The sequence below is a fragment of the Anopheles arabiensis genome, chromosome X, assembly GCF_016920715.1.
Source record: "Anopheles arabiensis isolate DONGOLA chromosome X, AaraD3, whole genome shotgun sequence".
NCBI lineage: Eukaryota > Metazoa > Arthropoda > Insecta > Diptera > Culicidae > Anopheles > Anopheles arabiensis.
The window spans coordinates 14,023,799-14,037,330 of NC_053519.1; the positions used below are offsets into that span (position 1 = coordinate 14,023,799).

At 43.6% G+C, this 13,532-nt stretch overlaps 3 protein-coding genes across 7 annotated transcripts in view; 2 read left to right on the forward strand and 1 right to left on the reverse strand.

Annotated features, from left to right (window-relative positions):
* Positions 1 to 4,560: 4,560 nt before the first annotated feature.
* On the forward strand, positions 4,561 to 5,010 carry LOC120906507. Its single transcript, XM_040318239.1, has 2 exons — positions 4,561 to 4,648; positions 4,726 to 5,010. The coding sequence occupies exons 1-2, from the start codon at positions 4,575 to 4,577 to the stop codon at positions 4,979 to 4,981; spliced, it is 330 nt and encodes a 109-aa protein (XP_040174173.1). The 5' UTR covers positions 4,561 to 4,574; the 3' UTR covers positions 4,982 to 5,010.
* Positions 5,011 to 9,291: 4,281 nt separating this feature from the next.
* The window catches only part of LOC120905492 (glutamine-dependent NAD(+) synthetase), a 42,770-nt gene continuing 38,529 nt past the window's right edge, over positions 9,292 to 13,532 (forward strand). The window contains exon 1 of the mRNA XM_040316325.1: positions 9,292 to 9,845. The gene's annotated coding sequence lies outside the window, so the exon portion shown is untranslated. The remainder of the gene's footprint in view (positions 9,846 to 13,532) is intronic.
* LOC120905491 (cytosolic carboxypeptidase 2-like) overlaps positions 9,979 to 13,532 on the reverse strand; it is a 37,430-nt gene continuing 33,876 nt past the window's right edge. For all 5 annotated transcript variants that reach the window (XM_040316321.1, XM_040316320.1, XM_040316319.1 and 2 more), the window contains exons 14-16: positions 11,330 to 11,518; positions 10,919 to 11,236; positions 9,979 to 10,782 (exon numbers count right to left, since the gene is read on the reverse strand). In XM_040316321.1, coding sequence (XP_040172255.1) covers positions 10,287 to 10,782; positions 10,919 to 11,236; positions 11,330 to 11,518 — 1,003 coding nt within the window. In that variant the 3' untranslated portion in view covers positions 9,979 to 10,286. The remainder of the gene's footprint in view (positions 10,783 to 10,918; positions 11,237 to 11,329; positions 11,519 to 13,532) is intronic.

The window sequence follows — 13,532 nt, forward strand, 5'->3', positions numbered from 1 at the left end:
TATTGAAAGTTACACCATCACTTCTTCTTCTTCATTGGCACAACAACCGCTGTCGGTCAAGGCCTGCCTGTACCCACTAGCGAAGTGAGCTTGGCTTTCAGTGACTTATTGTTACCATAGCAGGATAGTCAGTCCTACGTAAGGGGGCACGGTCTATTCGGGACTTGAACCCATGACGGGCATCTTGTTAAGTCGTTGGAGGTGACGACTGTACCACCAGACCGGCTCGCAGTGCATTAGTGATTTGGAATGGGTAACATTCAACAAAAATCAGGAATCGGTTCCGAATGACTCCGCCAAAATTTTAAGCGGTTCCGGAAGGTAGGTGCAAAATTCCGAACTTGGAGCCGTCCGGAGCCACTAGTCGGCAGCCGGAGCATTTTGGAGCTGTCGGAACCGTTGGAGACGTCGGAGCCGGTTGGAGCCGTTGGAGACGTCGAAGCCGGTTGAAGCCGTCGGAGTCGTTCAGACTTCAGTTACAACGACTAAGACGGTTCCAACCGGCTCCGTGAGCTAGAACGGTTCCGACGGCTCCAACGGTTCCGACTGCTTCGACCGGCTCTGGATGGCTCCGACCGACTCCAGACGGCTACGGGCGAATAGACGGTTTGAATTTGTCGGAATCGGAACCGGAGTAGCAACCCAAGTAGCCTTAAGAAACTTTATTTGATTATTAACAGTGTTTTAAAGCCTTTAAAAATCAAATAGAATTTCTTAAGAGAATGTGACATTTGTCAGCGTCACAGCATAACGACGTATTCCGTTACCCTGTTTTTTTTCGATTCGGGCCAATATAACACACAGTGTTTTTGAAATTTTATGTACACCAGTTTCATTGTTTCAATATTCGGAAAATTATTTTTTTATACTTATTTATGTAATAATGCGCATTTATTGTCACAACAATATATTTGTTTGTTTAACGGTACGTAAAATATGTTTTTCTTTTTTTTCCTTCACTTGAATCTACGGCGCAAATAAAAAAAAAAATAATAAAAAATATGTTTAAATTTTTTTAATATTATATGCAATGAGTTTGATGAAGGATATGAGATAAATGTTTATAAAAAAAATATTTTTTGTACAAAATAATATACTCTTGATGACGATAATTTTTGAGACATACTGTACATGGTCACGTACATGGCGCCTCCATTTCCTATGTCAAAAAGTTCGTCAAGCTTCGTGTGTATTGTGTGTAGATGACAACAAAACCAAGCGTCTGCGATAATTTCTATCAGCTATCGTTTAATTTGTGTATCATCATGCTTTTACAACAGATCAGTGTATCGATATTACCAATCTCTACACATGAGCTACATCCCAAGTGCCACAAATCCACTAAACGACCACTAAACGGCTTCTAAACGACTCAAGTTCTCTATCTAAACGGAATATAGAAAGACTTCGTTTAGCAGACGGCAAACGACTCATGCATTCTAAAAATAGCTAAAAAGCTGGTGGCGCTCTCTGTTGGTGGGATACCCCAACAAGTTGAGCTTCATCGCTTGCAGGAGAGCTTTCTCATTTCCTCTATACTGTTGTATGGTTTCGCATTGAAGTTATGCATCGCTAGAACTAGAACGGCGATACGATTGTTTAAATACTAAACTCCAACGGCAACCACTAGCACTGAAGCAAGTGAGATTTGAGTAATGGTCGTTGGTGTTGATACCCACGTATCTGACCACGCGACCATTCATATAGATTTTTGCTCAGAAAGTTAGATGGCTAAATACCCAAGCGCCACAGATTAAGCTTAAACGACTGGAAAATTGAATATCCATAGAAAAAAAAATGAAAGCTCCACAGCTTCATTGGCTTGATCAATAGATGGCGTATTAAAACTGATTATTATATTGCTATCCTTTTCTTGCAATGTGTTTCGACAAGTTTCATCTTATCATGACCTATATAGCCTTCTAACTTTCCGAGCAAAAATCTATATGAATGGTCGTGTGGTCGGATACGTGGGTATCAACACCAACGACCATTACTCAAATCTCACTTGCTTCAATGCTGGTGGTTTCCATTGGAGTTTAGTATTTAAACAATCGTATCGCCGTTCTAGTTCTAGCGATGCATAACTTCAATGAGAAACCATACAACAGTACAGAGGAAATGAGAAAGCTCTCCTCCAAGCGAGGAAGCTCAACTGGTTGGGTATCCCACAAACAGATGGCGCCACCAGCATTTTTGCAATTTTTAGAATGCATGAGTCGTTTGCTGTCTGCTAAACGAAGTCTTTCTATATTCCGTTTAGGTAGAGTGCTTGAGTCGTTTAGAAGCCGTTTAGTGGTCGTTTAGTGGATTTGTGGCACTTGGGTAGGTCATGATAAGATGAAACTTGTCGAAACACATTACAAGAAAAGGATAGCAATATAATGAGGAGTTGTAATACGCCATCTATTGATCAAACCAATGAAGCTGTGGAGCTTTCTTTTTTTTTCTATGGATATTCAATTTTCCAGTCGTTTAAGCTTAATCTGTGGCGCTTGGGATAAGTTTTATATTTCGCAGCATTTTTGATTCGGATAGCGTTTGAACATCATGTTTTCCGTCCACGGCTGCAGCTAACCTCCATGCTAAATTGATGGAAGAAACCCATGGAATGAATGAAACTTATGTGATACAGTGACAATATGCAGTGGCAAAATGATTAAGTGTCGAATAAAAGCATTCGTGTTGCATCCCAAATACCCAGAATTGCTTAAGCAGCTCATTTTGGCACGCTAAAGATCGCTGCTCTAATTCGCCTTTTGCAGTAGATAAACAGCATCAAAGTTCTATGTGGGTCTTTCAAACAGCGGCCAAGCAGCTTCCTTATGCCACGATGCCAGGGACCCAAATAGCCTGCTCGTACTTTATAGCTGATTTAGGGCTATTTAACGAAAAATCGTTCCGATGTCGTACTTTGTGGCTGATTAAAAGATAGACGGTACTTTGCGGAACTATGGAGCTTTTTAACAGGCACATGGTACTATTTGGAACTTTGCGGCTGATTAACACTATGTGTAGGGTTCATAATGGAACTTTAAGGCTTGTTAAGAACGTGTACCGAACTTGGTGGAACTTTATAGCTTTTTAATGCATGACATCGGTACAAGGTGGGTCTTGTCAAAGTGTCAAAGACAGACGCCGCCAATCATCTCATTGCTGCTGTACAAGTTAGATTAGTTCTTTGAAGAAGGGATTTTGAAGGAAGTGATTGTGATTGTACAGTAAATTGTGATACGTTTCGTGTAATTTATGAATATTAAGGATTTAAAAATATACACATGTACACAAACAAAACAAATCCTGTTGTTTATTTCATCGATGACGCTTGCTTGAAAATAAAACACAAAGAAAAATAATCCCCGGCACCGTAGCTTAAGGAAGCTGCTTAGGCGCTATTTAGAAGGACCGCCTGGAACTTTGATGCTGTTTATCTACTGCAAAAGGCGAATTAGAGCAGCGATCTTTAGCGTGCCAAAATGAGCTGCTTAAGCAATTCTGGCTATTTGGGGATTATTTTAGTTAGACCGACCCGCTAGAAACCAGACTGCAAGCTGGCATTCCACACCGGCTACGAGCAGACGAAGATGTAACGCTACACCGGCCACGAGCGGACAACGGCGACATGCGCAAGTAATGCGACACGCAGACCGATCGTGAGAACGGACCAATGCAGCCAGCAACCAGCGGCCTCATTAGAACATTAGCTCGTTAGGTTTAGTCAGTCGAAGTCGAAGTCTAGAGTCAGCCAGATATACACACTTAAAAATATTTCACGACCTCGGTTAAAAAAACTGCCGAAATTCGTCGGCTCTTTCGATTCTTGCTGATATGTCAGTTGAAAATTTCCCATTGCCGATAATCAGTACCATTTAAAACCGAAATATCAGTTAAAAAATATTTTAACCGAAACTCGGCAACACAACATGCCGATTACGTACGTTAACACTGCTGTCACCGAGGTCATCCGTCAAAATAACCGAAATTTCGGCTATGTTATTTGAGTTAGCCGAGGCTCGGTTTTCTATCTGACATTCATCATTTTGTCGATGCAGATACCTTTCGGAGTGATTTTGTGTTATAAAATTAATAGTGTGAAAAATAAATGAAAATATGATACCCAGCGTGAAGAGACCGATCAGTAGCGTACGATCGGACACGGGTGGGCTAGGAAGCTCTGTCAACGCACGTAGCCAGTGCACATACAGGGTTTCCCACGATTTATTGGTTGGTTCCCACGATTTATTGGTGCGTTCCCACGATTTTTTGGTCATTTCCCATAATTTCTTGGTAGCAACCCACGATTTATTGGTCGGTTCCCAAATATTATTGGTCGGTTCCCAAATATTATTGGTCGTTTCCCAAATATTATTGGTCGGTTCCCAAATATAATATAATATAATACCGACCAATAATATTTGGGAAACGACCAATAATATTTGGGAACCGACCAATAAATCGTGGGTTGCTACCAAAAAATTATGGGAAATGACCAAAAATCGTGGGAACCAACCAATAAATCGTGGGAAACCCTGTAAGATCGTCGCTCGAAGCACTCCTTATCCAAGGATTACCGGATGCTAATTCGATTGGACCAACCTTTGCCGGCCCGTTCGGACTTCCAGGTTTCATTTCCAGTTACCTTCACGAGGTAAATATCCAAATACTCGACCACGTGACTTCCAATCAGGGTTCACTCAGGCTTGTTTCACTCTGCCCGCTTTACAGAACCGTGTCTGTACCGGTGTCCGCTCTATGCCCGGCCCATCTTCCTGCACCCTTACTACATCCAGACGCTGTACACCATCTGGTGTTGTATCGGCGCCCGTCCCTGCGCTTCCCATCCCACCACAACTCTCACAATTGGGGGGGAGGTGACTTCCTGCCGTCCAACTACAGATACGATGGTGGCATCATGCTGCAGAAAATGTACATCGGCAATCAGCATGGGCTCTGGCTGTTATGGTTATGTCTCAATAAATAATTGTGTTTGTATTTATAACTCAAACTAACTTTTTACGCAAATAAAACCACTAAAATTAAAAAAAGATTGTTTTTATAATTAGCTGAAATCTCGGATTGCTCTAACCGAAAATCTCGGTTAAACGTAAACGTCAAAACAAAATGTCAATTGCATTTTTAACCGATATTTCGGCAACAGAAATTTAACCGAGATCTTTGCCGAGATCTCAGTTGTGCAGATCTCGGCAAAAATTAACCGAGATTCGGCAAACATTTTTAAGTGTGCAAGGATTACCGGATGCTAGTCTGATTGGACCAACCTTTGCCGGCCCGTTCGGACTTCCAGGTTTCATTTCCAGTTACCTTCACGAGGTAAATATCCAAATACTCGACCACGTGACTTCCAATCAAGGTTCACTCAGGCTTGTTTCACTCTGCCCGCTTTACAGAACCGTGTCTGTACCGGTGCCCGCTCTATGCCCGGCCCATCTTCCTGCACCTTTAATACATCCAAACGCTGAACACCATCTGGTGTTGTACCGGTGGCCGTCCCTGCGCTTCCCATCCCACCACAACTCTCATTATTTGGGGGTGGGGAGGTGACTTCCTGCCGTCCAACTACAGATACGATGGTGGTATCATGCTGCAGAAAATGTACATCGGCAATCAGCATCGGGTCTGGCTGTTATGGATGTGGCTCAATAAATAATTGTGTTTGTTTTTATAACTCAAACTAACTTTTTACGCAAATAAAACCACTAAAATTAAAAAAGATTGTTTTTATAATTAGCTGAAATCTCGGATTGCTCTAACCGAAAATCTCGGTTAAACGTAAACGTCAAAACAAAATGTCAATTGCATTTTTAACCGATATTTCGGCAACAGAAATTTAACCGAGATCTTTGCCGAGATCTCAGTTGTGCAGATCTCGGCAAAAATTAACCGAGATTCGGCAAACATTTTTAAGTGTGCAAGGATTACCGGATGCTAGTCTGATTGGACCAACCTTTGCCGGCCCGTTCGGACTTCCAGGTTTCATTTCCAGTTACCTTCACGAGGTAAATATCCAAATACTCGACCACGTGACTTCCAATCAAGGTTCACTCAGGCTTGTTTCACTCTGCCCGCTTTACAGAACCGTGTCTGTACCGGTGCCCGCTCTATGCCCGGTCCATCTTCCTGCACCTTTAATACATCGAAACGCTGAACACCATCTGGTGTTGTACCGGCGGCCGTCCCTGCGCTTCCCATCCCACCACAACTCTCATTATTTGGGGGTGGGGAGGTGACTTCCTGCCGTCCAACACACTTAAAAATTTTTGCCGAATCTCGGTTAATTTTTGCCGAGATCTGCACAACTGAGATCTCGGCAAAGATCTCGGTTAAATTTCTGTTGCCGAAAGCTCGGTTAAAAATGCAATTGACATTTTGTGTTGACATTTACGTTTAACCGAGATTTTCGGTTAGAGCAATCCGAGATTTCAGCTAATTATAAAAACAATCTTTTTTTTTTAATTTTAGTGGTTTTATTTGCGTAAAAAGTTAGTTTGAGTTATAAATACAAACACAATTATTTATTGAGACATAACCATAACAGCCAGAGCCCATGCTGATTGCCGATGTACATTTTCTGCAGCATGATGCCACCATCGTATCTGTAGTTGGACGGCAGGAAGTCACCTCCCCCCAATTGTGAGAGTTGTGGTGGGATGGGAAGCGCAGGGACGGGCGCCGATACAACACCAGATGGTGTACAGCGTCTGGATGTAGTAAGGGTGCAGGAAGATGGGCCGGGCATAGAGCGGACACCGGTACAGACACGGTTCTGTAAAGCGGGCAGAGTGAAACAAGCCTGAGTGAACCCTGATTGGAAGTCACGTGGTCGAGTATTTGGATATTTACCTCGTGAAGGTAACTGGAAATGAAACCTGGAAGTCCGAACGGGCCGGCAAAGGTTGGTCCAATCGAATTAGCATCCGGTAATCCTTGGATAAGGACTGCTTCGAGCGACGATCTTATGTGCACTGGCTACGTGCGTTGACAGAGCTTCGTAGCCCACCCGTGTCCGATCGTACGCTACTGATGATCGGTTTCTTCACGCTGGGTGTCATATTTTCATTTATTTTTCACACTATTGATTTTATAACACAAAATCACTCCGAAAGGTTTCTGCATCGACTAAATGATGAATGACAGATAGAAAACCGAGCCTCGGCTAACTCAAATAGCATGGCCGAAATTTCGGTTATTTTGACGGATGACCTCGGTGACAGCAGTGTTAACGTACGTAATCGGCATGTTGTGTTGCCGAGTTTCGGTTAAAATATTTGTTTAACTGATATTTCAGTTTTAAATGGTACTGATTATCGGCATTGGGAAATTTTCAACTGACATATCAGCAAGAATCGAAAGAGCCGACGAATTTCGGCAGTTTTTTTAACCGAGGTCGTGAAATATTTTTTAGTGTGAACTACAGATACGATGGTGGTATCATGCTGCAGAAAATGTACATCGGCAATCAGCATCGGGTCTGGCTGTTATGGATGTGGCTCAATAAATAATTGTGTTTGTTTTTATAACTCAAACTAACTTTTTACGCAAATAAAACCACTAAAATTAAAAAAAGATTGTTTTTATAATTAGCTGAAATCTCGGATTGCTCTAACCGAAAATCTCGGTTAAACGTAAATGTCAACACAAAATGTCAATTGCATTTTTAACCGAGCTTTCGGCAACAGAAATTTAACCGAGATCTTTGCCGAGATCTCAGTTGTGCAGATCTCGGCAAAAATTAACCGAGATTCGGCAAACATTTTTAAGTGTGTAGATCATAGTTTAGCTTTAGTCAGGAGTAATCCTGTTTGTGTAAAATAAAAATCTTTTTTTATGGCCAACCGGCCTAGATAAAGATTAACTTTTTTCTTTGTGTTTTATTTTCAAGCAAGCGTCATCGATGAAATAAACAACAAGATTTGTTTCGTTTAATCACATATGTATATTTCTAAATCTTTTGTATTGATGAATTACACACAATTTTACACAATTTACTGATAATTCACAATCACTTCACTCAATATTCATTCTTCAATTAACGAATCTAACTTGTGCAGCAGCAATGAGATTATTGCCGGCGTCCGTCTTTGACACTTTGACAAGAGCCACCTTGTACCGATGTCATGCATTAAAAAGCTATAAAGTTCCACCAAGTTCAGTACCCTTTCTTAACAAGCCTTCAAGTTCCATCATGAACCCTACAGATAGTGCTAATCAGCCGCAAAGTTCCAAACAGTACCATGTGCCTGTTAAAAAGCTCTATAGTTCCGCAAAGTACCGTCTATCTCTTAATCAGCCACAAAGTACGACATCGGAACGATTTTTCGTTAAACAGCCCTAAATCAGCTATAAAGTACGTGCTGGCTATTTGGGATTTGTGCATTTATTCCATGAAATAATAACACTCATTGTTGTAACTTAACGAAGATCTAAAAAATTCGTATAGAAAGAGAAACAGCAATACAGCCATCCCTGTCGATATTTTCGTTAATTTTGATCTTTTTCGTTGAAAATACCGGCTAAATTTTAAATTTTAACGAAACATTGACGAAGCCAGGAATGCGTTACGCAGTGTTTTAAGCCCCGGAATTACTGCTGTATGGAAAGCTAAAAGTAATACTTTTAGGCATACTTTAACGGTTTCTTAACAGGATTGTGCTACTTGTGCTGGGAATGCTCGGAAACGATTCCGAGCCGTGGGTGCGATTCCAATGACCCATCACTACTGTGCATCAACTGTACGATCTACAGTCATTATCCGATATACGCTATCGTACGGGACCTAGCGCAATAGCGTATCTCGAGTTTTCGCGTATAGCGGATTTGTATGGAAAAATAGTTTACACTACCAGTTCGAGGGTTGAAAAATATCGCCACAGGGTTTGGCATTAAAGTTTTTTGTAGTAAAACAGGTATCTTTTGCACAAATTTAATGCAAAATGCAAAAAGAATATTAAGGAAATTCAAAGAGAGCATAAAATATTTCAAAGTATTAAAATATTTGCAAGAAACACATGAAGCTGTCAAATTTAGAGCAATCGCGTATATCGAGTATCGCGTACTGCGGATAATTGCTGTATTTTCCGAAAACAAACCCCCGCCAACCACTATCGCTGTAATATTTTCATTCTCCTGGAGCTGGCAAACGTTGCATTCAAGCTGAAACCGCTCCATCAACCCTGATTTCACGATACGCACACACTGCTCGAACTGCTGCTCGAACATCTGTTGCCAGCGACGTACGTTTGACGTTTTACCCTCCCATGCGCTGTGTGTATGTGTACATGTGTGTGTGTGCTTTTTTGTTGTTGTGGCCGCGCTTGCTCGGTTTCCGCTGTTGTTGTTCTTGTTGCTGCCCGTACCGCCCGCCCGCAAATCGTAATCCGCTTTGGCCTCGCTCTCGGCGGCGAAGGGAGAAGCGCCCCAGCCAGCAATTACAACCCCTCCTCCATCCGAAAACAGTTGTAAAAACCAGTTTTGTTTGTCCAGAAAGTGTAGTGTATTGTTTTTTGCCAGCGGTTTCTTCTTTTTGGTTCATTCCCATTTTCTTGCTCCTCCAATGTATGATGCTTGATGTAACCGAACGGTAAGGCACACGGTCGTGTTGTTCCGTTGTGTTGCGCGCGTAGCAAGTCTCTCTCTGTGTGTGTGTGTGTGTGTGTGTGTGCGTTTGCGTGTGTGTGTGTGTGCTTTCGGTAGGAAAACGAAAGAAAATCCGGAGCCTCCCGCTCCACCACGGGTTGCCACAATCAATCGTCCTCAAGCCGCTCCTGTTGCTCGTCCGGACCGTCACCTGCCCCATCCGCCTGCCAGCGGCCTATCCTGACGTGTGGGTAAGTTTTACGTAATGTAAACCATCCAACACAACCACCAAGAAAGCGAGAAAGAGAGAGAGAGCAGTGGAGAAGCTGTGTCGCGAAAAAAGTACCCCCTTGCCTCCCCCTAATGCGTTCCCCATCATTGCTGTATGTTTGTTTTATTTCAGCTTTATTTCATCACTACGTGTGTCGTTCTTGAGAATGGCTTATAAATCATTTCGCTTATCATGGTACGGCTTGCGTGTGCCCTCCACCTTCCCCACCACCCGGCTGCTGCTTAGCTTACAAAACTGAACTTCCGTTCGCGCTCGCGGGCCAAGGGAACGGAGCACGCCTGAACGCGTCAAAGAAACGCTTGAAATACAACGCTATGTACACACACACACACACACGCACACATACGCACACACAAACACACACACACACTTGAGGGGGGGGAGTGCAGTGAACCACCCCCTAGCAGGGCAGCTTATCCTTTTTCTCCTTTGCGGTGCGCTTCTTCTTGTGCTTCTTGCCCGTAATCACCTTCACGTTCCGCTCCGACTCCGTCTCGGAGCAGAGCGTGGTCAGCTGGATGTCGATGCTGGTCGTCGGCAGCTTGATCGGCGAGGCCGTACTTTTGCCCCGCGGGCCGGCGTACGCTTTGCGCATCTTGGGCAGTGGCTGGGCGGCGGTGACAACGATCCCGCCCGTCCGGAACTTGCTGCCCGGCTTGACGCCGGGGGACGGGACGCCATTGGGGCGGTCGGGGGCGCCCCCGTTCCCGGTGCCGTTGGGTCCGGCGGACAGCGGGCCGGCCGTCGACGGGACGCTCAGCAGCGCCTTGCGGGGCGAGCCGGCCGTCGAGAGGGAGCTGCTGGTGGTGAGCAGCCGGCGCGACTGCCCGACCCGGGCCGACCGCGACAGGTGCGTGATGATTTCCGCCTTCTCCACGATCTTGCTCAGCGTCGAGCTGGTGTCGGTGTCCGCACGGCAATGAGAGAGAGAGAGAGAGCGAGAAAAAGGAAGAAGAGCAGACGGAAATGGAAATGAAACAAAAGCGCCCTTACGGGGGAAATCCTTTTCGGGGTGGAAGTTGCCAACCGTACCGCGTTTTTCGCTTGACGCGCGATATGCTGCTGCCTCCACCGCCACCGCCCGCCGGTCCACCGTCCGGCGTTTGGTCGGGTGCTTTCTTGTCGCCGGGCAGCTTGTGCTTGCCGCCGGGGGTGCCGTTAGTGGCGGCCGCCGCCGCCGCCGCCGCGTACTGCTCCGACCCGACCGTGATCTTCACCCGGACGCTCCGGTTTTCCTTGTCCTTGTGCGCGCCCAGCACGTGCGAGTGGTGCTTCAGCAGGCTCTTGTGGTGCTTCTCCTTCATGCTGCGCTTTTCGTCCTTCCAGGCGGCCAGCTTCTGCGAACAGGCGCTGCGAAAATGTGGCGAAACGATTAGGCAGGCCGGTGGGGATGCGAGGTGGAGAAGCAAACAAGGAGGAAGAATGGAGGCGATCGCGACTTACGTGAGGAGCGCCTCATTGTCGTAGTGGGTCGATTTGACGAGGGTGGGCGGTGCGCCCCACGAGATCGGGCGCGGGTTGTAGCAATCGTTCACGTACCCGTCCGAGTGCGTGCCGGTCCAGATGGAGCGCTTGAGCGAGAACCGCACCTGGCAGTGGTCCGGGCTGGCCGATTTCATCACCTCCACCGTTCTGTTCGACGAAAGATGGGGGAAAAGTTAATGGTTGGATCAGTAAGGTTGTTGCTCAGCTAGGGAAAATCAATACTAATATCACAATTAATCCATCCATAAATGACGTAACGCTCTTAAAGGGAGTTAGCATCGTTCCTGGTAGCGTTACGCTGTATTACAATAAGCAAAAAAGTGGATTTGTGTGTAAAACATCGCTCCATGTTTCTAGTAACAGTTCCATGTAGTGTTGGGTTTCATGAATCGTTCGTTGAGATTCCTTCATATGAATCTTCAGCGATGAGTGATTCGCATCTCGAGTCGAATCTTCAAAGATACATGAATCTCTAAAGATTCACAAATCTTCAAAGATTCATGGATGTTCATAGATCCATGAATCTCTAAATATATATGTATCTTCAAGGATTCATGAAACTCGAAAGATTCATGAATGTTCATAGATTAATAAAACTCTAAATATCCCTGAATCACCAAGGATTCATAAATCTAGAAACTTTCACGAATCTTCAAAGATTTTTGAATCGATAAGATTCATAAATTCATTAAAATTCATTTATCTCCAGGGATTCATGAATCTTTAGAGATGTATGATTTAAAAAAAATAAATTTCGTTAATCCCACCTAAAACATGCCCGTCGTAGGTTCAAGCCTCGCATGGACTGTCTGCCCATAGCAAAACAAAATATCAGGCTAGGTGGTATTGCCAAGAAGTCTCGAAAGCCGGTATAGGCTGCCATGACGACGAAGGTTGTGACGCCAAGAAGTAGGATAATAAAAAGCTAAAGCTCTATGATACTTTAAGGCCCTATTGCATTACAGGAATAATTCCGGAATGCATCTGTCGTTGGCCACATTTGACAGAAAGATCCGCTTCGCTAATGTAATAACACGCACGGAATTACGCAACGGAATAAAATATTTTTTGTTGGATAAAGGAGTTGTTTTACACAGCCATTTTCGGAACTGCTTCACGTGTATGATTCCAAAATATACCGTTTTACACCTTGATAGTGGAATTCTCCATCTTAACACCATCTACATTGGTCTGGATGAATTCATTTTTTTTCTGGCGAGGTAAAAGCTGTCAAACGCCGTTTGACATATCAATTCCATTCCAAATTCCCCAATGTGATAGGGTCTTTAAAGATTGATCAAACCCTTGAGATTCTTAAAGATTTCGAGATGTAAGAATATTTTAAAATAAATTCATGAATTCATGAATCTTTCGAGATTCGTGAATCTTTCTAATCGAGATTCAGATGTATTGAATAATTCCAAAGATTCATTCAGATTCATGAATCTGTATCAGATTTACCCAACACTAGTTCCATGTCGAAGAAGTTGTTTTGCAAGAGCACTGTTTGACGTTATAATTTGACTTGAATTTGATGGTTTGCCGTGATTTGATAGAATCTGAATTGGCTTGGATCGATTCATTTTTCCTGCCTGGGTAACAAGCTGTCGTTTTGATGTATCGTTTTGATGTTCTATTCCAAGTTCCTCAATGCATTAGGATGCATGCAAGACTCCACGTAATTTGTAAAGGTACGTAATCAGACTCAAAAACCTGTACAGGCTGGCATGAGCTCGTATATTGTTACGCCAAAACTATCGTTGACATTCATTCATATGAAATCATGATGAATCTCTCAGGATTTATTAATCTCCAAGGATACATGAATCTCTAAAGACCGTTGGACCGCTGGCCTCGCATGGGCCGTCTTGCCGGAGCAAAATAAACTCGAAAGCCTGCATAGTCTGTCATGACCACGTAGGTTGTGACACCAAGAAGAAGAATAATAAGAAGCTCATGCTCTATGAATCTTTGGAAATTTAATAATCCTTTCAGATTCACGAATAGATCTCCCTAGAGATTCGTGAATCTTTCAAGAATCATGTATCTTTGCAAACGAGATTCAGATTCATTAATTCATTTCAAAGATTCATTCAGATTTATGAATCTGAATCTGTTTTAGCCAACACTAGTACTGTGTATAAATCCTTGACTTAGATTA